The sequence below is a fragment of the Oncorhynchus tshawytscha genome, linkage group LG18 (genome assembly GCF_018296145.1).
Source record: "Oncorhynchus tshawytscha isolate Ot180627B linkage group LG18, Otsh_v2.0, whole genome shotgun sequence".
In the NCBI taxonomy this organism is placed as follows: Eukaryota; Metazoa; Chordata; class Actinopteri; order Salmoniformes; family Salmonidae; genus Oncorhynchus; species Oncorhynchus tshawytscha.
The window spans coordinates 13,945,149-13,971,594 of record NC_056446.1 but is presented as its reverse complement, the minus strand read 5'-3'; the positions used below and the strand labels follow the sequence as shown (position 1 = coordinate 13,971,594).

The window sequence follows — 26,446 nt, the reverse complement described above, 5'->3', positions numbered from 1 at the left end:
GGAGTTCCCATAGCTCGTTTGGTGACCCGTTACTCTACTCAGAGAACCAAGGTTACATCCGTATCCTAACATTTTCCACCCCCTTGTCTAACCACTGTCAGAGACTTCCCACTGGGCACAAACATCAGTTCAACATATAGTTTTGATTTTATTTGGTTGAGTCAACTAACGTGAATTCAATGTGAAATTAACAACAAATATCACCATGTCATTGGATTTAGGTTAACAGTTTGGTGAAAAGCATATGAAATGCCCTGATGTCGATGACTTTTTGCAAGTCCAATCGGTTTTACACGTTGATTCAACATCATCACATTGATGTTTTCCATTGAAATGACGTGGAAACAACATCGATTCAACCTGTTTTTGCCTACTGCACTTGACAAAAGAAGTGAATATAATGGCCCTGGAGAAATGTAAACCATGAGCAGACAGTTATAGGATCCCACGGTCAGAAGCTGATTCCCATTATTGACCCGAATGAGGAAAAAATTGGGACAAATTGCACAGTCCTTTGACAGTCACAGTAATCCCGTTTGTTCTACAGACAGACAGGTGTAAAATGTGTAATGTCTCAGTTGCAAAAGGATGGAATGTACTTGTGCAGTTGTAGTCTCTTAATCCTTTTGAATAGTAGTTTAATAAACAAAAAACTAGACAATAACTTATACAGTCAACAATGCAAATGTTTGAAAAACGTTATACCCACTTTCAAGTTCAGTTATTTTCTACTTTGTTATACAAATCAACATGTTCAGTTCTTTAAATGTATTTCTTCCACAGAAGAGACACAGCAGTTGATCATGATGTGTGATACCACAAACAACAACAACAAACAACATCATCGACTCTCATATGGGCCACTTGGGCACGTTGAGCCGACAATGTCTTCCACAAAAAACACCAGGGAGAACCCCCAAGACATTAAAATATCACTTACCTGACAAATTGCCTGATCTCCAGTGAATTTGGTGATTTGGCGATAGGATGTTTGCCAATGTTGATACAGTATCAACTGTCAGAATAAAAGAGCAAGGTTTGTCAGTTCCAGTAATCCTATCAGGTTCAGAATCAACTTAAACGATCCTCCTCTTACTTTATTCCCCTATTATCAAATAAATCTAAAATGTCTCAGGGGAAGTGCCGAGGGCAGAATTGGCAATGCCTCCTGTGGCATAGGGCCCGTGGGTGAGGAGGAGTAGAGAGCTCACATTTGCTTTGCCTTCACAACTGTCAAGTGATATTTGAATGTCTTGGGGGTTCTCCCTGGTGTTTTCTTTGGAAGACATTGTCGATGTGGTACCAGGAAACACTTTTGTAAGCCTACAGCTCAACGTGCCCAAGTGGCCCATATGAGAGTCGATGATCATGCTGAAGGCTGTTGTTTGTGGTATCACACATCATGGTCAACTGCTGTGTCTCTTCTGTGGAAGAAAGACATAGCATTTTAAGAACTGAACATGTTTATTTTATAGAGTAGATCTTACGGACTCACTTTATATATATAGTACCTCATAGATAGATAGTACACCAAAAGTATGGTCTGAGACTTGTGAGGCAGAAACCCATGTATGGATATTTTATGTGGAACTGGTGTGAAATGGCTAGCTAGGTAGCGGGGTGCGCACTAATAGCATTTCAATCGCTCTGAGACCTTGAAGTAGTTGTTTCCCATTGTCTGCAAGGGCTGTAGCTTTTGTGGAACGATGGATAACGGTGCTTCGAGGGAGACTGTTGTCGATGTGTGCAGAGGGTCTCTGGTTCGAGCCCAGGTTGGGGTGAAGAGAGGTACGGAAGCAAAACTGTTACATACACTACCGTTCAAAAGTTTGGGGTCACTTAGAAATGTCCTTGTTTTTGAAAGAAAAGCAAAAATAATTGTCCATTAACATATGTCTCACAAATCCTTAACTGGCAGCTTCATTAAATAGTACCCACAAAACACCAGTCTCAACAGTGAAGAGGTGATTCCGGGATGCTGGCCTTCTAGGCAGAGTTGCAAAGAAAAAGCCATGTCTCAGACTGGCCAATAAAAAGAAAAGATTAAGATGGGCAAAAGAACACAGACACTGGACAGAGGAACTCTGCCTAGAAGGCCAGCATCCCAGAGTTGCCTCTTCACTGATGACAATGAGAATATTCTACTTGTTTTGTTAAATGAACCCTCCACTGATTCTCACTACCGTCCATGCAGGCAGATAAGGATGTAGAATGCAAGACATTTTTACCAGGAATCTCTACCAGCTGGAACTGCCGTATTTTGAACTGTTCCTGCGAAAGCAGCCGTCATGCATGTCCAATGAGATTGCCTCACCTCAATCAGAAATCCATGACTATTTTATGTAAACACTCGGAAGAAATATTCTGTAAACGTATCGCGCATACATCGAATGTCTTATTTTGTTATTGTTAATTGTGTAACAAGTGTTGTATGATCATTCTGTGCCTCACGCATGCACGTTGAGATGTTAAAATAACTGACTAACCTACTGTATTATGTCACCACACAATTTGAATGAGTCGGATAAAGTTTACTGTACCATTGTGCATTATGCTGTGCTGCATGCATGCAAAATATTTGAACTGTGGCTATGGTGATTTTCCTCATCTGTTGTTCAGCCGACTTCTTTGTGACATAAATACTGTATTTTCCAAATACATGTATTGAATATTTGTCATTCATTTCCTGACATACAGTACCGGTCAAAAGTTTGGACACACGTACTCATTCAAGGGTTTTTCTTAATTTTTTACTGTTTTCTACATTGTAGAATAATAGTGAAGACACCAAAACTATGCAATAACACATATGTGATCATGTAGTAACAAAACAAGTGTTAAACAAATCAAAATATATTTTATATTTGAGATTCTTCAAATAGCCACCATTTTGCCTTGATTATATTTTTGCACACTCTTGGCATTTTGTCAACCAGCATCATGAGGTAGTCACCTGGAATGCCTTTCAAATAACAAAACGTTCATTTGTGGAATTTCTTTCCTTCTTAATGCGTTTGAGCCAATCAGATGTGTTGTGACAAGGTAGTGTTGGAATACAGAGGATGGCCCCATTTGGTAAAATACCGTGTCCATATTATGGCAAGAACAGCTCAAATAAGCAAAGAGAAATGATTGTCCATCATTATTTAAAGACATGAAGGTCAGTCAATAAGGAAAATGTCAAGAACTTTGAAAGTTTCTTCAAGTGAAGTTGCAAAAACCATCAAGCGCTATGATGAAACAGGCTCTCATGAGGACTGCCACAGGAAAGGAAGACACAGAGTTAACTCTGCTGCAGAGTTACCAGCCTCAGAAATGGGCAATTAACTGCACCTCAGGTTGCACCTCACAGAGTTCAAGTAACAGACACATCTCAACATCAACTGTTCAGAGGAGACTGTGTGAATCAGGCCTTCATGGTCAAATTGCTGCAAAAAAAACACTACTAAAGGATACCAATTATAATAAGAAGAGTCTTGCTTGGGCCAAGAAACAATGGACATTAGACCAGTGGAAATGGAAATGTCGCCTTTGGTCTGAGGCATCCAACTGTTCGATTTTTGGTTCCAACCACCGTGTGTGGTTCCCACCGTGAAGCATGGAGGAAGAGGTGTGATGGTGTGGGCGTGCTTTGCTGGTGACACTGTCAGTAGTTTATTTAGAATTCAAGGCACACTTAACCAGCATGGCTATCACAGCATTTGGCAGCACTACACCATCCCATCTGGTTTGCACTTAGTGTTGCTATCATTTGTTTTTCAACAGGACAATGAACCAAAACACACCTCCAGGCTGTGTAAGGGCTATTTTACACATAAGGAGAGTGATGGAGTGCTGCATTAGATGACCTGGCCTCCACAATCACCCGACCTCAACGCAATTGAGATGGTTTGGGATGAGTTGGACCACAGGGTGAAGGAAAAGCTGCCAACAAGTGCTCAGAATATGTGGGAACTCCTTCAAGACTGTTGGAAAAGCATTCCAGGTGACTACATCATGAAGCTGGTTGAGAGAATGCAAAGCTGTCATCAAGGCAAAGGGTAGCTACTTTGAAGAATCTAAAATATATTTTGATTTGTTTAACACTTGTTTGGTTACTACATGATTCCATATGTGTTATTTCATAGTTTTGATGTCTTCACTATTATTGTACAATGTAGAAAATAATTTAAAAAATAAAGTAAAACCCTTGAATGAGTAGGTGTGTCCAAACTTTTGACTGGTACTGTAAATGTTTTTAGAAATATAAATTTGCCCTGTGCGTCTCCAAGCATTCTCTCCATACAGCCTAGCCCTAGGCCTATGGCCTAAAGTATAGGCAATGGATCATTTCATTGAGACCACACTAGGCGCACTTGATATTGAGCGCCCAGCAGAGAGTCAGGGATGAGGGGCAGCATCGGGCACACGTTGAGATATAATATGCAACTAATTCTCAAACACTGAGCTATATGACATGTAATCCATTACAAATGACATGACCCTCCCCCGGACTAAATAAAACAATACTAAACCCTCCCCCTGAATGAATTGAAAAAGTATGACTTTCCTCCATTATACGACATATTACACTCATTACCGGGATGGTTGTTCCAGTTTAGATGATTGAGGTACTCTCAGTATTCAATCTTCCCTACCCCAGCAATCATTCTGATTGCAGGTTGCAAGTGAAAAAATGCCACTTAACCCAACTCTGTCCGGATTCAAACTGGAATTACACATCACTTTGCAAGCCAGCATAATGTGACTTGCAGGCCTGATGTGGCCTGTAAACCAGGACTTTCCTAACACAATTGAAGAAAGGCCTTACTATACAGTATATGTAATTACTGTCGTAAAGAATGTTATTTTAAATGCTAATAAGGCTGGTGAAACCGTTCATAGACGGTTCTAGGAAGAACCCTCCAAAAGTGAAATGGTTCTCCTTGCAAGAATCTTTAGATAATTAAATGTTTTTTGGGTAGAACCTTACATAGAGGGTCATAGGTAGAACCCTTTGCAAAGGGTTCTACCTAGCACCAAAAAGGGTTCCCCTATGGGGACAAACCTGAAGAACCCTATATGGTTCTATTTAGCACCTTTTTTTCGAAGCATGTTGTGAAGCGGAATGTAAAAATGGCTCAACTTACCCCACTCTCCCCTATTAAGTCTCAAGGAGACCCACTGTGTTGTAGCCACACCAGGAAGAACAGAGAAAGGGGGAAAACCCTCTGGAAACCCTCTGCTCACATACAACAAGCTTTCTAGCCAAAACTCTGCATGGGGCTACAATGAGGAAGTGAAATGACTGCATTTGTCTTTTGCTTCCTTGCTGGCAATGGTCTGAGTAAAGTCTCAGGAGACTTCCTCTTATGAATAAAAACAGTACACACAGGTTCTGTCTCTCAACGTGACCGAGTTGGCTCTCTCATTCACACAGCAACAGGCTCGCTGCCAGACAAGCAGGCTGATGCTTCTTCTAACCACCACAAAAGTAAGTAGAGAGAGAGCAAAATTAGCATCTAATATCCAAATCTTGTTGAGCTGCAAGGGTTTACAGTAGGGAAATGTTTGTAACTTCTTAGAGCCAATGTAATTTTTTTGTTCGTTTTTGTTTCTGTGATAGTTCATTTGGATTATGTGTCTTCCTGATATACAGTATATGTGTGTGCTTAAAAGAGACTACCCACTGGGCACACAGTCATCAGCCAGTTCTCTTTTCATATCATTTCAAACAGCATTGTAAACATTGAAATTAGGGTAAAACTTCAACTTCAATACATTGACTTAACCTGACTAACAGGTTGTTGCATCAATCTAATTCCAGCATAATCATCAGATCTATGTACTGTGTATGTAGAAATTGCGTTGAAAACTCCATGTAGAAATGATGTTGAATATTAGACATTGGTTATTTGGCCTTGTTTCAATGTTGATAGTAAAATGGTATGTTTGAATCAAAGTCATTGTTTCAATGTTGTGCCATCAACCTAAATAAAGAGATAAATTGAAACAAGATGCAAATGCACAGTCCAAAGATTCCTGTCTGAATAGGAAAACCTCTCTGATCTTTATGGTTGAATCTGTGTTTGGAATTCACTGCTCGACTGAGGGATCTCATAGATAATTGTATGTGTGGGGTACAGAGATGAGGTAGTCATTCAAAAATCATGTTAAGCACTATTATTGCACACAGAATGAGTCCATGCAATTCATTTTACTCCTGACCGCATGTAGGCTTGCCATAACAAAGGGGTTGAATACTTATTGACTCAAGACATTTCAGATTTTCATTTTTCATTCATTTGTCAAATGTTTGAAAAACATAATTCAACTTTGGCCTTATGGGGTATTGTGTGTAAACCAGTGACACAAAATTTCAAATGAATCTATTTTTAATTGAGGCTGTAACACACACAAAAAAAAATTTAAGTCAAGGGGTGTGAATACTTGCTGAAGGCACTGTATCAGAAATAAATCCTAAATAATAAAGGTCAATATCTCATTATTTTCAGAAATAAAAATAAATAATCTCAAACTGCAGTGGTCAAATGATTTGCACACAGAAGCAAGCACCAACGCGCATCACATGTGCATTGAGCGTGGCAAATGCGCTCTACAAATTAAATATTACTTTTATTATCAAGACAGAAAAATATACACGTAAAAGCTTAATTACATAAAGGAATATTCGTGGGAATATAGCCATAATATAAATGACAGAAAGGAGAAGGGAAAATATTTGAAAAGTCTACAGTTTAAAAAATACATTGAGAAGATGCTGCTCCCTTGTGTGGATGCTACTTCTCAAAAATGTTGATATCTCTTATAATATCTGTTGTGCAATTTTTTTTATTTGATTGGAGAAAGAAAATGGTGCAATAAACTAGTGAACTATTTACCACAAAATACAGTTGAAGTCATAAGTTTAGATACACCATAGCCAAATACATTTAAACTACGTTTTTCACAATTCCTGACATTTAATCCTAGTAAAAATGTCCTGTCTTAGGTCAGTTAGGATCACCAATTTATTTTAAGAATGTGAAATGTCAGAATAACAGTAGAGAGAATGATTTATTTCAGCTTCTATTTCTTTCATCACATTCCCAGTGGGTCAGAAGTTTACATACACTCAATTAGTATTTGGCAGCATTGCCTTTAAATGGTTTAACTTGAGTCAAACGTTTCTGGTAGCCTTCCACAAGCTTCCCACAATAAGTTGGGTGAATTTTGGCCCATTCCCCCTGACAGAGCTGATGTAACCGAATCAGGTTTGTACCCTACTGCTCGCACACAATCTTTCAGTTCTGCCCACACATTTTCTATAGGATTGAGGTCAGCGCTTTGTGATGGCCACTCCAATACCTTGACTTTGTTGTCCTTAAGCCATTTTGCCACAACTTTGGAAGTATGCTTGGGGTCATTGTCCAAATGGGAAGACCCATTTGCAACCAAGCTTTAACTTCCTGACTGATGTCTTGAGATGTTGCTTCAAATTTCCTTTCTCATGAGGCCCATCTATTTTGTGAAGAGCACCAGACCCTCCTGCAGCAAAGCACCCCCACAGCATGATGCTGCCACCCCCGTGCTTCACAGTTGGGATGGTGTTCTTTGGCTTGCAAGCCTCCCCCTTTTTCTTCCAAACATAACGATGGTCATTATGGCCAAACAGTTCTATTTTTGTTTCATCAGAACAGAGGACATTTCTCCAAAAAGTACAATCTTTGTCCCCACGTGCAGCTGCAAACTGTAGTCTGGCTTTTTAAAATGTTTTTAAAACTATGGCGTTTTGGAGCAGTGGCTTCTTCCTTGCTGAGCGGCCTTTCAGGTTATGTCGATATAGGACTCATTTTACTGTGGATATGGATACCTTTGTACTTGTTTCCTCCAGCATCTTCACAAGGTCCTTTGCTGTTGTTCTGGGATGGATCTGCACTTTTCGCACCAAAGTACGTTCATCTCAAGGAGACAGAACACATCTCCTACCTGAGCAGTATGATGGCTGCATGGTCCCATGGTGTTTATACTTGCGTACTATTGATTGTTACAAATGAACGTGGTACCTTCAGGCATTTGGAAATTGCTCCCAAGGATGACTCAGCCTTGTGGAGGTCTACAATTTTTTTCTGAGGTCTTGGCTGATTTATTTTTATTTTCCTGTGATGTCAAGCGAAGAGGCACTGAGTTTGAAGGTAGGCCTTGAAATACATCCACAGGTACACCTCCAATTGACTCAAATGATGTAAATTAGCCTATCAGACGCTTCTAAAGCTATGATGTCATTTTCTGGAATTTTCCAAGCTGTTTAAAGGCACAGTCAACTTAGTGTATGTAAACTTCTGACCCACTGGAATTGTGATACAGTGAATTATAAGTGAAATAATCTGACTGTAAACAATTGTTGGAAAAATTACTTGTATCATGCACAAAGTAGATGTCCTAACTGATTTGCCAAAACTATAGTTTGTTAACAAGAAATTTGTGGAGTGGTTGAAAAACGAGTTTTAATGACTCCAACCTTAGTGTATGTAAACGTCCTACCTCAACTGTACTTACAAAATAATACATATAGGAGCAAATCAGCCTGAATATCAGGACACACAACTGAAACGCATTTCAACAACTAATTAATAAGCACATTGCATGTGAAACTGTTCTTTAGAAATTGCAACTCCTCTGTCCCCACGAAAAGTGTGTTTATGGATCCATCTACATTCATTCCACCTGGGTGGGCCTATTGACCCAGCTGTTATTGGGCCTATTGACCCCACTCTTGGACACATACTACAGACTGCTGCATAAACACATACACAATATATACTAAAGTACGTGGACACCCCTTTAAATTAGTGGATTAGGCTGTTTCAGCCAAACTGTTGCTGATAGGTGTATAAAATCGAGCACACAGCATTGCAATCTCCATAGACAAACGTTTGCATTAGAAAGGCCATCCTGAACAGCTCAGTGACTTTCAATGTGGCACTGTCATGGGATCAACCTTTTCAACAAGTCAGTTTGTCAAATTTCTGCCCTGCTAGAGCTGCCCTGGTCAACTGTAAGTGCTGTTATTGTGAAGTGTACACGTCTAGGAGCAACAACAGCTCAGCTGCGAAGTGGTAGGCCACACAAGCTCACAGAACAGGACCACCAAACGTTGAAGCGAGTAGCACGTATACATCATCTGTCCACGGTTGCAACCCTCACTACCGAGTTCCAAACTGCCTTGAAAGCAACGTCAGCCCAATAACTGTTTGTCAGGAGCTTAATGAAATGGGTTTCCATGGTCGAGCAGTCACACACAATGCCAAGCGTCGGCTGGAGTGGTGTAAAGCTTGCCGCCATTGGACTCTTGAGCAGTGGAAACGTGTTCTCTGGAGTGATGAATCACGCTTCACCATCTGGCAGTCCAACGGACTAATCTGGGTTTGTCAGATGCTAGGAGAACGCTACCTGCCCCAATGCATAGTGCCAACTGTAAAATTTGGTGGAGGAGGAATAATGGCCTGGGGCTGTTTTTCATGGTTCAGGCTAGGCCCCTTAGTTCCAGTGAAAGGAAATCTTAACGCTACAGCATACAATGACATTCTAGATGATTCTGTGCTTCCAACTTTGTGGAAAGCCTTCCCAGAAGAGTGGAGGCTGTTATAGCAGCAAATGGGGGACCAACTCCATATTAATGCCTATGATTTTGCAATGAGTTGAAGAGCAGGTGTCCACATACTTTTGGTCATGTAGTGTATATCCAAGCTAGAGGCTTCTATCCCTTATTTCAGGAATAACTTCCTCTATAGTCATCTGCGAGGACAAGGGAGGCACTGTTACTGTACAAGACTACACTGCCTATACCATTGAAGTACTCAGGCAACTGAATGACCCGCAAAACACCAGTCTCAACATCAACAGTGAAGGGGCGACACCGGGATGCTGGCCTTCTCGACAGAGTTCCTCTGTCCAGTGTCTGTGTCTTAATCTTTTCTTTTTATTGGCCAGTCTGAGGCTTTTCTTTGCAACTCTGCCTAGAAGGCCAGGATCCCGGAGTCGCGTCTTCACTGTTGACATTGAGACTGGTATTTTGCGGGTACTTTTTAATGAAGCTGCCAGTTGAGGACTTGTGAGGCATCTGTTTCTCAAACTTGACACTATAATGTACTTGTCCTCTTGCTCAGTTGTGCACTGGGGCCTCCCACTCCTCTTTCTATTCTAGTTAGATCCAGTTTTGCGCTGTTCTGTGAAGGGAATCGTACATAGTGTTGTACGAGATCTTCAGTTTCTTGGCAATTTCTCGCATGGAATAGCCTTCATTTCTCAGAACAAGAATAGGCTGTTTCAGAATAAAGTTCTTTGTTTCTGGCCATTTTGAGTCTGTAATCGAACCCACAAATGCTGATGCTCTAGATATTCAACTAGTCTAAAGAAGGCCATTTTATTGTTTCTTTAATCAGGACAACAATTTTCAGCTGTGCTAACATAATTGCAAAAGGGTTTTCTAATGTTCAATTAGCCTTTTAAAATGATAAACTTGGATTAGCTAACACAACGTGCTATTGGAACACAGGAGTGATGGTTGCTGATAATGGGCCTCTGTACGCCTTATTTAGATATTCCATAAAAAATCAGCCGTTTCCAGCTACAATAGTCATTTATAACATTAACAATGGACAAATAATGGACAAAAAAATTGCCTTTCTTTCAAAAACAAGGACATTTCTAAGTGACCCCAAACTTTTGAATGGTAGTGGATATCAAGCAAGTATTTTTTTTTCCCACAAGTATTATCAGATCAATTGTTTTGTACAGATAATTTTCAGACTCAAGTTACAAATGCTGGTGAACACTCAAATAAAAATGTTTCACAAATGTAGTGCACTGGGCCTTAACTAGTCCTGTATTAGCGTACACATCCACCCCAAACTACTTCCTGTGGCTATGTCCTTATGATATCACCTTAGCTCCTTACATTCATTCTATTGATGAAAACCGTTGTTTACCTCTTGTGTCACACATTTCATTCAACATTTAATTCTAGCTCACAATCAAGGACAGCTGTGTATTCCCTTAAACAGTGGTGAAGTGTGGGCCTGTGACTATGTAGCCTTGTGACACTGTCCTACTGGACTCTGTGCAGGTTCCTAGTTAAGTGTAATGGAGTACTATGGATTGTTGGAATCTTGTTATCTTCCTGCAGATGGCAGTATTGAGTCATGACCTGAGGGCCCACTTATTTTCTTTCTCCAATCAAATCTAAACGTAAACTTTTCAAACATATTCCATTCTCCTTTCTCTTGTTTATATTATGGTTATATTCCCGAATTTCACTAATATCTCTTTATGGAACGAAGCTTTTAAGTGTGTATTTTCCTGTCTTTATATTAATAATAATAATATTTGATTTGTAGGGCGCGTTTCCCACACTTAAGGAAGATTTTAAGCTTTTTGGTGCAGTAGCCTATGTATTGCCTACCTAAAACATCCATTGATACATTTGAAGTCCTTAAAAATAGAAATGTCATATCCTAGTAAAATATAACCTAGATATACATCACATTTTGAAAGGATTCAGACCCCTTGACTTTCTCCACATATTGAGTTACAGCCTTATTCAAAAATGTATTAAATTGTCCCCCCCCCCTCGTCAATCTACACACAATACCCCATAATGACAAAGCAAAAGCATGTTTTTAGATTTTTTTGAAAAACAGAAATATCACATTTACATAAGTATTCAGACCCTTTACTCACTACACAAGCCATTCCTGTGTTGTCTTGGCTGTGTGCTTAGGGTCGTTGTCCTGTTGGAAGGTGAACCTTCACCCCAGTCTGAGATCCTGAGATCCTGAGTGCTCTGGAGTAGGTTTTCATCAAGAATCTCTCTATACTTTGCTCCACTTAATCTTTCCCTCGATTCTGACTCGTCTCACAGTCCCTGCCGCTCAAAAACATCTACACAGCATGGTGCTGCCATCATCATGCTTCACCGTAGGGATGGTGCCAGGTTTCCTCCAGACGTGACACTTGGCATTCAGGCCAAAGTGTTCAATCTTGGTTTCATCCAACCAGAGACTCTTGTTTCTCATGGTCTGAGAGTCTTTAGGTGCCTTTAAGCAAAAAAAACTGTCTGATTAGGAGGAATAATATCCGACAATACCTTTTTAATTCTTTGCGCTATGCATTTTGCGAGAAACACTGAAGTGTAAGGGACCTCCAATTTTTTGAAATGGATTGGATCTTTATATTTACCACCTGGTTCCTGTTTCAGGAATAATGAAATCAGACCTTCTTGTTGAGTATCTGATAATCTACCATTTTATAGGAATGTTTAAAACATATTAATAATGGTCCTCTGAGTACATCAACAAAGGTTTGGTATACCTCAACTGGTATGTCATCCAGCCCTGGAGTTTTCCCGGACTTAAAGGCTTTAATAGCATCAAGGAGTTCCTCCTCTGTAATGTGGCCTTCACATGAGTCTTACAGCTGTTCATTTTACATTATTAATAGAAAAAAAATCCATAGAATTAACTTTGGTTAGTGGAGATGGAGGAGACTGAAATGAAAACATATGCTTAAAGTACTTTGCTTCCTCTTTCAAAATATTATTTCATGAATCATGGGTGACTCTGTCATTAGTTTCAGTAAATCATTTTTGGTAGCATTTCTATGTTGAAGATTAGAAAAGAATATGGGGCATTTTTCTCCATATTCCATCCAGTTCACTTTATTTTTTATAATAAACTCAGCAAAAATAGAAACGTCCTCTCACTGTCAACTGTGTTCATTTTCAGCAAACTTAACGTGTCAATATTTGTATGAACATAAGATTCAACAACTGAGACATAAACTGAACAAGAAGTAACAGTCAGTATCTGGTGTGGCCACTAGCTGCATTAAGTACTGCAGTGCATCTCCTCCTCATGGACTGCACCAGATTTGCCAGTTCTCGCTGTGAGATGTTACCCCACTCTTGCACCAAATCACATGCAAGTTCCTGGGGATTTCTGGGGGGAATGGCCCTAGCCCTCACCCTCCGATCCAACAGGTCCTAGACGTGCTCAATGAGATTGAGATCCGGGCTCTTCGCTGGCCATGGCAGAACACTGACATTCCTGTCTTACAGGAAATCACGCACAGAACGAGCAGTATGGCTGGTGGCATTGTCATACTGGAGGGTCATGTCAGGATGAGCCTGCAGGAAGGCTACCACATGAGGGACGAGGATGTCTTCCCTGTAACGCACAGCATTGAGATTCCCTGCAATGACAACAAGCTCAGTCCAATGATGCTGTGACACACCGCCCCAGACCAAAACGGACCAACCACCTCCAAATCGATCCCGCTCCACAGTGCAGGCTTCGGTGTAAAGATCATTCCTTCGATGATAAATGTAAATCTGACCATCACCCCTGGTGAGACAAAACAACGACTCGTCAGTGAAGAGCACTTTTTGCCAGTCCTGTCTGGTCCAGCGACGGTGCCCATAGGCGACGTTGTTGCCGGTAATGTCTGGTGAGGACCTGCCTTACAACAGGCCTACAAGCCCTCAGTCCAGCCTCTCTCAGCCTATTGCGGACAGTCTGAGTACTGATGGAGGGATTGTGCGTTCCTTGTGTAACTCGGGCAGTTGTTGTTGCCATCCTATACCTGAGGACGATCAGCTGTCCGTCCTGTCTCCCTGTAGCACTGTCTTAGGCCTCTTACAGTACGGACATTGCAATTTATTGCCCTGGCCACATCTGCAGTCCTCATTCCTCCTTGCAGCATGCCTAAGGCACGTTCACGCAGATGAGCATGGACCCTGGGCATCTTTCTTTTGTTTTTTTTCAGAGTCAGTAGAAAGGCCTCTTTAGTGTCCTAAGTTTTCACAACTCTGATCTTAATTACCATCTGTTAGCTGTTAGTGTCTTAATGACTGTTCCACAAGTGCATGTTCATTAATTGTTTATGACTCATTGAACAAGCATGGGAAACAGTGTGTAAACCCTTTACAATGAAGATCTGTGAAGTTATTTGGATTTTTACAAATTATCTTTGAAAAACAGGGTCCTAAAAAAGGACATTTCTTTTTTTGCTAAGTTCATTTTACATTTGATCTTTCTTGAATAAGTTCCTATATTTCTTTTTGTTTTTCTTCTAACTTATTCTGTGTCTCTATGGTACAGTTGTATTTCTATCTATCTGTACTGTTAGTCCTTCTATTTCTTTTGTTGATATGGACTCTTTTGAACTAAATTGCTTTTGTTTTAGAGATGAGCATAGAATTGCATGGCCTCTAAAGGCACATTTAAAAGTGTCCCATACATTAAGGGGATCTGCTGTACCTATGTTACGTCGGAAATAGTCTGTTATAAATTCTTCTGTCCTAGGTAAAAACCAGTTATCATCCAATAGGCTTTAATTAAACTTCCAATATCTTCGCCCACGTGGATTTTACTGCACTTTTGTTTATGTGTAACTCTGTGCTGTTGTTTTTGTCGCACTGCTTTGCTTTATCTTGGACAGGTCGCAGTTGGAAACGAGAGCTTGTTCTCAACTGGCCTACCTGGTGAAATAAAGTTGAAATAAAATTTTAAAAATAAAGTCGGCATGTGTCTAGTCTGGTGCAGAATGATTCATCTCTGGTTTGAGATGAAGTGGTGTGAGGGGATGTGGTTACATGTAGATTGTTCAAGCTGTGAAGAGGTGTAAGATCAGAAACACTGTTCTCACATGCAAATGAACATGGGGGTGTAGGGTACCTTAATGTAAATTGATCTTCAACTTGTTCTGCATGTAGATGACTAACTGGCATGGTGTTCTTCTTTGTTCCGAGTTTATACTAAAACATGGCGATGTTCGTCTTAGCCTTTCCTCTTTATCCAAGTCTCTTATCAAACCGATGACACCACTGCCTTTCAAAGTCGAATGCAAATCAGGAAGAAAGGGTGCTATGAAGGAACACATGATGGGGGTGGATGGCATTTCACATAAGGCCTAACAATTGTATGTGTGCATACAAGTGTAACTTCACATTCTAAAATAGAGATAAGGGGTTTCACTGAGGGCTTGTTCACTGTTCACTGTCTACGATCTGTGTAAAATACACGTTATCTTAGTATCGTTGACAACTTCTTGCTATTCTTAGAGTTAAGCACATTCCGGAACCAGAATAGAAGGTAAAGGGTGGGCTGAACCTGTATGGAATGCATGTCACTTTCACCCTCCCAGTCATTAGTGCAGTCACTTTGTAAAATAATTATTGGGGTTTTCCAGATTATCTTTAGAAGATGTCTGACTGGGTTGGTGTTCATGTTTTTGCAAAACAAATATCATAAAACATTTCTGTTTTGAGACCAACATCCTCAACGATTCCAGTGGTGTATATTTGTTATGACAACGGACACTGGTATCAGACACCAAATGAAAGCATTAGAGCAGGGCTTTATTTAAGTTGGCCTGAGACTACAGGGGCTTTCTCGACCTGTTATGACGTGCGTGCGTGATCATGAGGCTGTGGCAGCGCAAGCAGCCAATTCTATCGCTGCCAGTCTAACCACATTCAAAGTGTCTAAAAGTCCCTGTGACTCCACCATGATACTTCCTGTGTTTACAGAACCAGAGAATGCCTCACCTCAACCCTCGCCTCTTCTGCACCTGTCAAATCTTCCAAAACTGACACTGTTGCTGTGGAAACCATGATGAAATGATAGAAAAGGGAGGCGAGGAGGATTCCCCGACAGACAGAGCCCTGCCAGGAGCCTGGAAGGAGGACACCTAGACTACTTAGAGACACTGACAGAACTGAGGGAGGAAGCCTAACTGAGCTGAGGACCAGCAGCATGGACCAGCAGCATGGGAAAGTGGAGCGCTTCCTCAAGCTGGGCTACTCCCACAGTGACATTGTGCGCGTGTTGGAGAGCCTGCGCCATGACGCCCAGACAAACGACATACTGGAGGAGCTGATCAAGACCTGCCAGACCCCCACTACCACTACCACCACCCCATCCATACCAGCCAGCCGCTCAGCCTACTCCAGCCCACAGCTGATCCCCCGAGGCTGCAGCTCTCCCCAGCCCAGCCAGCCCCTGTGGCCCAGCTCAGCTACAGACAGGGATCCCACTGGGGGATTCAGACCAGTGGTCATTGATGGGAGCAATGTGGCCATGAGGTGAGTTTACTAATCCTCCATTTAGGACTATTGGGATTGTAGCATTAGATGAATACAGACAGAGTACTGGATGAAATGCTGGCACAGATGATTGTAATGTAAAAAAACACAACAGCACATAGGGATTTATCTGGTCACGGACAGTACCTGTATTGTCACGGTACATTGCCCCCAAAGAGAGCATGTGAAGTAGTACATCAATGTTCCTTTCATTTTTACTTTATGCGGCTACCTGACTTGTCCTATTCTGGGCAGATGTTACCCACTGAGGTATAAATAACGGTGTTAACATTGCGTGCCAGTAACTGAATGCTATATCCACTCCAGTTTCACTTCACAGACCAACTCATCTCATGCTTCCTCATTAATAGAGAGGGAAGTGAGAGTGGGCGATGCTTTGAGGTGAATTTCAGAAGAATCTGTGGTGGCTGGCAGGTGACCACAGGTGTATGAGAGGATGACCTTTGCCTTCAACATAAATAACTCGTATTCAGATGCAATGGCAATTGGCTATCGATCAATAGCATCAGATATGCTATAACAATAGTGAGAGAAAAAAATTGTTAAAAATACTCTGCGATAATCAACAGGTGATGGGGAGGGAGGGGATGAAACTATAGCAGAAACTGAGAGGAACAAAACAACAATGTTCACTTCTCATAAATCGGAGATTTTCTTTCTGACACAGATCACTCGTCTTGAATTAGATCTGCTTTTTGTGGGGGACTGTCGCTGAACTTTTGAAGGTTTCTACTTCTAAGGCACAGTCACTCCTCTCATACTCACCCCTTTGGCAGATATCTCAGTGACTGTGCAGTTTGCTTACAAAGCCACCTTTGATTACTCAAGTCCTGAGTTTGCTTGTCCCGAAAGGACTCTGTCTGACTGGAGAGAAAAAAAAATTCTACCCAAAACACTGTCTCAACTTTCTAAGCAAAGGACATCTTTCTACTCATCATTGTGCATTTTCTATAACATCATTGTTGTTCTAGTGTTGTTGTTGGGTTCGGGTGCCCCAGTGGTTTAAAAATAGGCAATGAGGTCTTATGTTTGGTGCAAAGCTGCCTACCACTTCCTGATGGTTGATTGCTCTATTTACTGATGCCTGTAGGCAAATCCTCATCCTCATCCTCTCTCAGTGAGCTGCTGTCAGTCAGGCCCTTTGAGGCCTCCGCGCAACCAGTCTTAGACCTGTCTAAAGTTCCGCTGGAGACATCACGCCACTACCATACAGGATGCTGCAGCTCACATCTGTCATGCGAGGTTAAATAAGTGTAACATTATACCTTATCCAAGCTTTTCCAAGAACAGAAGAGTAGTGTTGTTGAAGAGGCACACAGAGATTCTGAGACTTCCTGTTATTCCAGTTTATAGTCATTTGGGGAGATAGTTTTCCCTTAAGGCTGGTTTCTGGGATTGAAGGACACACAAGTGTCTTTGCTGTGGTTCTGCAAAAGAGTTCACATGAATTGGAGTAGTTGGGTCACACGGCTGACAGGATTTCTGAGAAGGGAAAAGAGATGTGACAGCTGTTTAGAAGTGAAAAAAGGAAGCTAATTTTCATACTCTGTCTTTGTAGCCATGGTAACAAGCAAGTGTTTTCATGCCGGGGGCTGCTGCTGGCAGTCAGGTGGTTTCTGGAGAGGGGTCTTCGTGACATCACTGTGTTCGTGCCCCTGTGGAGGAAGGAGCAGCCCAGTCCCGAGGCCCCCATGACAGGTAGGACACACACCTGTTATACTGTCTGACCAGGGCTAGATGGCACTGTGGTGCTAACGGTCAACAACACACAGAGAGCTACAATCCCTTACAAAACAGATTTGTTTTGAAACTGCAGTACAAGTGCTGTGGTATTTTGCAGAATAACTGCAGTTGAACTGCAGTTATACTGCACTGTAGCTGTAGTTACACTGCAAAATGACTGCAGTATGGACGCAGTATTGCAGCATATTGCTGTTATACTGCACTCTGACTGCAATCTTATTTTTCGTAAGGGACATTAATGGTCCAGGTTTCAATCTTCTTTATGGTCTTTTATAACTGAGAATTGTTGTTCACACCATGTCTTTAGACCAAATGGCACCATTTTCCCTATGTAGTGCACTACCTGTGACCAGGGCCCATAGGGCTTTGGTCAAAAGGCTCAGGTCAAAAGTAGTGCACTATATAGGGAAAAATGTGCCATTTGGGACAAAGACCATGTCTTGTTAATGGCTGACATATGACCCATCAACTCTGTGAAACCCTAACCTCTTGTCACGTGGCCCAGCAGATCAGCACATCCTCCATGAGCTGGAGAAGAGGACGATCCTGGTGTACACCCCGTCACGCTGCGTCAACGGGAAGAGAGTGGTGTGTTACGACGACCGCTACATCGTCAAGCTGGCCTACGAGTCCGACGGCATCGTTGTGTCCAATGACAACTACAGAGACCTGCAGATAGAGAGGCCAGAGTGGAAGACGTTCATAGAGGAAAGGCTGTTGATGTACAGCTTCGCCAATGACAAGTAAGTCTCAACACTGAATCGCTCAGCAAAGGTCAAATCAAATCTCATTTGTCACAGGCGCCGAATAGAACAGGCGTAGACCTTGCTGTGAAATGCTTACTTACAAGCCCTTAATACCTGATGCAGTACCTGATGCAGGGCCTATAAGGAGGATATAAACCATTTTAAATTGGGGTTGGGGACAGGGGATACAGTACGAGAGAGATGGTTCCACCACCTACAGAATCACTCCAGCTTGTAAACATACGATAGATCTGTAACAAAGGCATGGCTTCCAAGAGTTTTGAGCATCATGCTTACTTTCATCTTTCTATGACTTTATATTCAAGGTTCATGCCTCCAGATGATCCTCTGGGAAGGAATGGCCCAACGATTGACAACTTTCTGATGAAAAAGCAGTGGACCCCAGAAAACAAGCAGCAGCATTGCCCGTATGGTTGGTAGATATTTTTTTACAATACACTTTTATGTTCAGTTTCCTTTCTCATTTATCTGGGGGGTTTCGACTGTAACTCCAATATGAGCCAGCTGAGCAGGATTTGATTTCCAGTTTGTGATTAGCAGTTGGGTCTTGTGATTTGATTTGGTTGCCTGTTGGCCATAAGAGAGCAGCTCCACTCCAAGGCACAGTACCACTCACAAACAAAAGGCCTTTTTATCGACACCCAGGATAGTAGAGCTTCAGATTAAACAGCAGGCCTGGGATTATTATTATTATTACTCCTGTCAGGGGAGTACAAAGCTCCCTCATAGCACTCCACCGTGTACCTAGGGGATCAAAAACAGGCTGGTGACCAGACTTTATTTTTGTTTGCCTTGCCAAGTGTGTTTACAGTACTGAAGAAGGGGGGCTTTACAGTGCACTCAGACGGACACACATCCTTGTTGACAGTCTCTTTAAAGAGATACATGGTCCATCTGCAAGCCGTGTTTTGAAAGCCCATAAATATTCCTTATTTGTTTCTTTCCAGGAAAGAAGTGTACTTACGGAGTGAAGTGCAAGTTCTACCACCCAGAGCGCTCCAACCAATCACAGCTGTCTGTGGCAGATGAGCTGAGAGCCAAGAGCAAACCTACTGCTCAAACAGACAGGGAGCGGTCATTTCTCCCCTCAGGCCCCAGCCCTGCTCTGATCCAGGAAGTCAGCCAGGAGGCCCACCCTTACATATCCCCTTATGAGCTGGATCTAACTACTACTCATCTATACAGATATCTATCCACACCGCCTCCCCTTATAAAAGAAGAGCATTCCCATTCCCATTCCCACAGGGCTTCGCCTAGCGATCAGTTCACCAGCCAGAGAAAAACAGGCAGCCCAACTCTACACCACAGGTCCAGCCTCCGCCTCTGCCCCAGCCCAGACACTGACGAGGCCTTCAGCTCCCTGGAAGCCTCCCTGTCCAGACTCTATGTCCAGGACCAGACCAACAACACCAAGGGGCCAGTGGTGTCCTACACCTACAGCAGTGGGGTGGCCAACTGCAGCCAGCACAGTGGGGACTTCTACCCTTCCAGCACTTCCAGTAGCCACGCCAGCAACCAACAGAGGCTCAGCCTGGGTAGACCCTCCTCAGCCTGGGATGCCCCGCAAAAACTGCCACAGTGTGGCTGTGACGACTCACAAAGCTTTGAGTGCAGCCCGTGCATGTACAGACAGCAACATCTCCAGTCAAAGCTAGGAGGGTGCTCCTATGCTGTACACAGTAACCATATCCATTTCACAGAGCAGCAGTACTTCCAGAGTCCTCCCCCACAAAGGCAGAGTCACAGCCTCCCAGAACACAGCCCGGGACAGGGCCTCTCTGGCGAGAGAGTGGGGATGACCAGGTCCAATGGAGGTAAAGCTCCAGAGAGTGAGCAGAGGAGGAGTGTGAAGAACCAGCTCAGCACCCTCTTCCCCCACAGCATGGTAGACTATGTGATGAGTGTGTACCCACACACCCTCAATATGTCAGAGCTGGTGCCTCTGATTCAGAGGTTCCGAATCAGCCACATTCCTTTCTAACATGCAAGACCTGTGATCATTTCTCTGTAAGCATTAAACACAGTAGTCTTCAGCAGACTAGAGGAAAGCCTGAAATGTAGCAATCTGAGCTGAATGTGTTATGTCAAGTGCAATGCACTACTGTCTCCTGAATGATGCTAGTTCATTTTGAATCTAGCATTGACTTAAATATATTCAAAGCAGCATGTGTTGTTTTATCATGTAGCCTCAAACTGAGGGAAGCTATAAGACAAAATGGATGTTGACCTGTATGGTATGCAGAATAATGCTGTCCTTGTCATTTTTCTTATCCATATTAAACATAAGTCATTGGCAATTGTCTGATTATCCATCTCATTTACACACTGCCAAGCTCCCTGCACTTTACCGTACCAACTATTTTAGGTCTCTACTGCCATCTATTGGAGTGAGGAGAAATGATCCAAAGACAATTGTCATCACGTCACCACAAGCCAACAACCAATGGAATGGAATCAACATGTAGAATATCCAATAAGAAATCCACAATAGATTATTTTTTTTTACAAATAACTTCCCAGCTAAAATCAAAAACACTTTAGATATCCAAATTATTTTATTTTGTTTTATTAATAAAACAAGTATGAACTGACTCTTCACAACGAGCTTTGCAGATAAAGCTGAAAACTGGGTTTCTTTGGGGTTTTTAGAGAGAAAAAAAAAAACATGACATAAGTGCTTAAGAGAGACAAAGAATTTAGCTTCTACCTAATTGTTTTTTTTAAACAATATACTATGCTTTGGTAAAAAAAAAAAAAAAAAAAAAATCTTGATTTGTGACTGCATACATAATCAATACAAATGCCAATCTAAGGCATTAATGTAAGGCAACATGTAAAAAAAAATTCACAAAGAATAATAAACTATTCCACAATTAAGGTAAAATCATTACAATGGTAAACTTTTAAACCATCCGCATCAAACAAAAGCTTCACAGGACAAATGAAACCAAATAAAAACAAGATACAAAGAGGACAGTCACCATTTTGTCTCACTTTACTAGAAATGTAAAGATGGCACTGTCCTTGTCGTCTTTTTTTTGGAGGATATATTCTAAACTTCTGGCCAGGAGGAGATATGGTAAAGCACATACCTATATAAATATCTGCTGATTTTGACACAGGAATACTTTGAAAACATATTCATTCTGATCTTTGGAACACTCTAGAAAACCCAATTTATACTGCATAGCAAAATAGTCTGATTTCTGAAAGCCCTCGGGAAACAGTTGCCTTCCACCAAGCTGTACATAGACAACACCTTAATACAATTACCAAAGTCTTTTCTTCCATCTGATTTGAAAGCGTCTATTTTGATGCAAGTTTTAGGATGAACTGAAAAATTCACGGGTCTCGTGACGCTGAGGTGTAAAAGTCCCCAAATATTAAGCCTACATTCCAGTTGTCAGATAAGATGTAATTCTGCTTCGGAGCTTTTTTTTTCACCAGTCCAAGAGCTCTGGCATCCTAGAAAACTCGTCCATCTTTCGATTTTGCCGCATCTGCAGATCGTACACAGGGAAATCTGCATTTACACAAGCGATGAACAACAGACGGAGTGAACGAAGCTTCAGGACTGCAGAGTTTTCATACAACTGCTCCCCCTTTTTTTCCCTTTTTTTTTTAAACACGATACTTAAAATTCTCACAGAAATCAAGTAAAGAGCTTAAAAGGGACACTGTGCTTATTGGTTTGAAAGAAAATGGAAACAAAACAAAGTTATTAAAGTCTATAAAGCTATGCTTACAGGAAATACAAGTGTTTCATAGTGTGAGGAAGAAGGCATTTAAGGCACATTCAAAAATGATGTACAGTAAAAAGCTCAGGGGTATTTCCTCCCCCTATGTACTGTACACAAAGCATGCAATTTATTTTCCGTTCTTTTTACTGTAGATTGAAGAGATTGATAAGGGACACTACAGGGGAGAACGAGAGGCAGGTTTTGGTGGCAGTAATAACACTGAGTTTCCCCCAGCCATCCTATAGAAACAGAAACCAAACAAATAGTCCACAAGTAGTCTGTTAGTTTTCCCTTCAGGTGTGAGGTGACAGCTGACCAAAGTTCCCATTCCTGATTAGGCCATCACAAATCAGCAAAGGCACCCATGTTGGTTTTCGTGCGTGTGTGTGTGCCCTCACACTGCAGGACACCGATAATACTGTATAAGGAAGCAGCGAGGCATCCCCAGGGGTAAAGTCGCCCGTCGAGCGTTGAGCAGGGAAGGGGGATGACCCCACGCATGCAGAGACTCCAAGGTGAGGTATCATCCAACTCTGCTGGCTAAGTAAAGTAACACAACCTGTAAACACTATCCAGTCAAGCCTTCAGCATTCTACAAACCTCGGAGGAGGGGGGGAAAAGAAACAGGCCCAAAATGGAAAAAAACTACAAACCCTGTCCATTCATTTTCTTACCACTAGCAAAAGAAAAACCTTTCAAATCTAGTTTCTTTGACTCTCATAGAAAAGTGGAGCAGGGTGTTGGATATTGTCGGCGTCTTTGTGGCTCAGAAGTGCCGTGGGAACTCGCACTGTTCACAGCGGTTGAGGGCGGGGTGGTTGAGGAAGGTGCAGGCAGTGCAGCTCCACTGCGTACCCTCGTCTTCCTCCTGGTCTGACTCTGGATAGAGGGGAGGGAAAGAGAGAGAGAGAGAGAGGGAGAGAAAGAGACTTTAGTCACTCAACAGACTACAGAGAAACACACAGACATACAGGCAGCTGCAGGCAATGAACATCAATCAATGTGTTCTCAGACTGTCAAGGGTGAATCAATGTGTCAATCAATGTGCTGGTTTGTTTTTCAGCAATAAAAAATGAATTTTGTCACTGCACCACTGATGGTTTGAGTTGGCAGTTGTTGGTAGTTGCTGAATCACTGTGGTTCTTTTACCCTCCAGGATGTGTATTGCACAAGAAAATGATTAAAGGGGCAAGCCGCAGTTGAAACAATAAAAGCATCCCTCTGCTTTTCAGTAAAAAGCAGAGGGATGGGCCTGGAGAAATACAACCACTCTCAAATTCATAGACAGAGCTATGGATGCAAGTATTGACCATTGATGATATTAAAATGATAGATTTAACCATGTTGACACTACAGTGTTTGTTTACATGCACTGTGTTTACATTGGAGTAAAACAAGCTTATTCTTTGAGTTTTGATGGGGTACAACAGTTGAACTAAGCTCCTGAGGCATTTATAAGTTATATTCTTCAATAATCAATGGGTATATATCATTAGTTTATAAGTCCAAAAATGGGATGTAGCAACTGCATATTGCCCTTTTAATGCTAAGAAAGTATCCGAGTGCCAAGAGAATCCTGTCAAATGTTCAAATAACAGGAAAACCTTTCATCAACAAATGTGCTTGAAGGGATGACTCAAGTTATTTTCTAGTGGTCAATGGTGCTTTCTAAGTATGAAATGGCAAAACGTTATGTAAAGGTCATCTGTTGAAAGATTGTTATGGTGTGCAGGTTGGATGGACAGGACTGACCCAGTATGACAGAGGAAAGGGGAGAGGTTGGACCACTGGGACAGACAGAGGGACAGACAGACAGAGCTACAGGTACCAACCCAGGGGGAGAGCAGCGGGAGGAGGAGGGGCAGAAGAGGGCTCCATGGTTAGCGTGGAGGTGACATTAAATATTCTTCCGTCTGTCCCCTGACCCTCTGGCTCTGACAGGTCCCAAGCACAGGATGGAGGGAAGGAATGAAGCAAGAGACGGAGGCGAGGAATGGCATGAAAACAAAGATGACATATGCAGAGGTGAAAACAACACCGCAAGTATGAATGAAAACACCAATGATGCCAGGTTTTACAGATACTTGAATGAAAACACTTAGGATGAAAGGTAACATACGTGATGAGAATGATCTAAACAACGCAGACTTCACCCAGATAGACAGAAATAACCCCTGATAGAAACCATAACAAGTACAGATCTCAAGCCCCATTATCAATAGATATTCATCGATGAAACACCAAGAGAGGGGAAAGTGGAAGCGGAAGAGAGGGTCAGGTTGTCCAGAGGCGACCATGCAACCTTTCCTAAACTTACCAACACGTAAAGTACCTTTGGGTTTGGGTGGGACGGGACCTAGGAATCCAATGTTGTCATAGAAGTTATGAATTGCACTGGGATTAAAGTGGGGTCCTGCGACAAACAGGACAGAGACATCATAAGCAAAACTGAAAGCATCAGTACGCATAGCATACGAACATACAGTTGAAGTTGGAAGTTTACATACACCTTAGCCAAATACATCACAATTCCTGACATTTAATCCTGGTAAAAATTCCCTGTTTTAGGTCAGTTAGGATTGTCACTTCATTTTAAGAATGTCAGAATAATAGTAGAGAGTATGATTTATTTCAGCTTTTATTTCTTTTATCACAGAAGTTTACATACACTCAATTAGTATTTGGTAGCATTGCCTTTAAATTGTTGAACCTGGGTCAAATGTTTCAGGTAGCCTTCCACAAGCTTAAGTTGGGTGAATTTTGTCCCATTCCTCCTGACAGAGCTGGTGTAACTGAGTCAGGTTTGTAGGCCTCCTTATTCACATGCGCTTTTTCAGTTCTGCCCACACATTTTCTATGGGATTGAGGTCAGGACTTTGTGATGGCCACTCCAATACCTTGACTTTGTTGTCCTTAAGCCATTTTGCCACAACTTTGGAAGTATGCTTGGGGTCATTGTCCATTTGGAAGGCCCATTTGCGAATAAGCTTTAAATTCCTGACTGATGTCTTGAGATGTTGTTTCAATATATCCACATCATTTTCCTTTATCGTGATGCTATCTATTTTGTGAAGTGCACCAGACCCTCCTGCAGCAAAGCACCCCCACAACATGATGCTGCCACCCCTGTGCTTCACGGTTGGGATGGTGTTCTTCAGTTTGCAAGCCTCACCCTTTTTCCTCCAAACATAACGATGGTCATTATGGCCAAACAGTTCTATTTTTGTTTCATCAGACCAGAGGAAAGTATGATCTTTGTCCCCATGTGCAGTTGCAAACCGTAGTCTGGCTTTTTAATGGCAGTTTTGGAGCAGTGGCTTCTTCCTTGCTGAGCGGCCTTTCAGGTTATGTCGATATAGGACTCGATTAACTCTGGAAATAGATACTTTTGTACCAGTTTCCTCCAGCATCTTCACAAGGTCCTTTGCTGTTGTTCTGGGATTGATTTGCATTTTTTGCACCAAAGTACATTCAGCTCTAGTAGACAGAACAAGTCTCCTTCCTGAGTGGTATGACGGCTGCGCTGTCCCATGGTGTTAATACTTGCGTACTATTGTTTGTACAGATGAACATGGTACCTTCAGGCGTTTGGAAATTGCTCCCAAGGATGAACCAGACTTGTGGTGGTCTACAACAGTTTTTCTGAGGTCTTGGCTGATTTCTTTTGATTTGCCCATGATGTCAAGCAAAGAGGCACTGTGTTTGAAGGTAGGCCTTGAAATACATCCACAGGTACACCTCCAATTGACTCAAATTACGTCAAATAGCCTATCATACGCTTCTAAAGCCATGACGTCCTTTCTGGAATTTTCCAAGCTGTTTAAAGGCACAGTCAACTTAGTGTATGTAAACTTCTGACCCACTGGAATTGTGATACAGTGAATTATAAGTGAAATAATCTGTCTGTAAACAATTGTTTGAAAAATGACGTGTGTCATGCACAAAGTAGATGTCCTTACCTGACTTACCAAAACTATAGTTTGTTAACAAGAAATGTGTGGAGTGGTTGAAAAACGTGTTTTAATGACTCCAACCTAAGTGTATTTAAAATT

The 26,446-nt window shown here is 41.9% G+C and overlaps 2 protein-coding genes across 16 annotated transcripts in view; one reads left to right on the top strand and one right to left on the bottom strand.

The window, feature by feature from the left end:
- Positions 1 to 5,296: 5,296 nt before the first annotated feature.
- LOC112217540 (probable ribonuclease ZC3H12D) lies at positions 5,297 to 21,436 on the top strand. Of its 2 annotated transcripts, none has more exons than XM_024377886.2 (6): positions 5,297 to 5,473; positions 15,569 to 16,123; positions 17,703 to 17,842; positions 18,393 to 18,630; positions 18,960 to 19,066; positions 19,602 to 21,436. In XM_024377886.2, the coding sequence occupies exons 2-6, from the start codon at positions 15,795 to 15,797 to the stop codon at positions 20,633 to 20,635; spliced, it is 1,848 nt and encodes a 615-aa protein (XP_024233654.1). In that variant the 5' UTR covers positions 5,297 to 5,473; positions 15,569 to 15,794; the 3' UTR covers positions 20,636 to 21,436. The 2 variants fall into 2 exon arrangements, with proteins under 2 accessions (XP_024233654.1, XP_024233655.1); XM_024377887.2 differs by having other exon boundaries at positions 5,306 to 5,473; positions 18,396 to 18,630.
- LOC112217538 (TGF-beta-activated kinase 1 and MAP3K7-binding protein 2) overlaps positions 21,191 to 26,446 on the bottom strand; it is a 72,087-nt gene continuing 66,831 nt past the window's right edge. For 2 of the 14 annotated variants that reach the window (XM_024377872.2, XM_024377873.2), the window contains exons 6-8: positions 24,712 to 24,807; positions 24,227 to 24,328; positions 21,191 to 23,273 (exon numbers count right to left, since the gene is read on the bottom strand). In XM_024377872.2, the coding sequence (XP_024233640.1) occupies positions 23,161 to 23,273; positions 24,227 to 24,328; positions 24,712 to 24,807 (311 nt within the window). In that variant the 3' untranslated portion in view covers positions 21,191 to 23,160. Of the gene's footprint in view, positions 23,274 to 24,226; positions 24,329 to 24,711; positions 24,808 to 26,446 lie in introns of those variants that run through there. The other 12 variants (XM_024377874.2, XM_024377875.2, XM_024377876.2 and 9 more) reach the window with 12 other exon arrangements.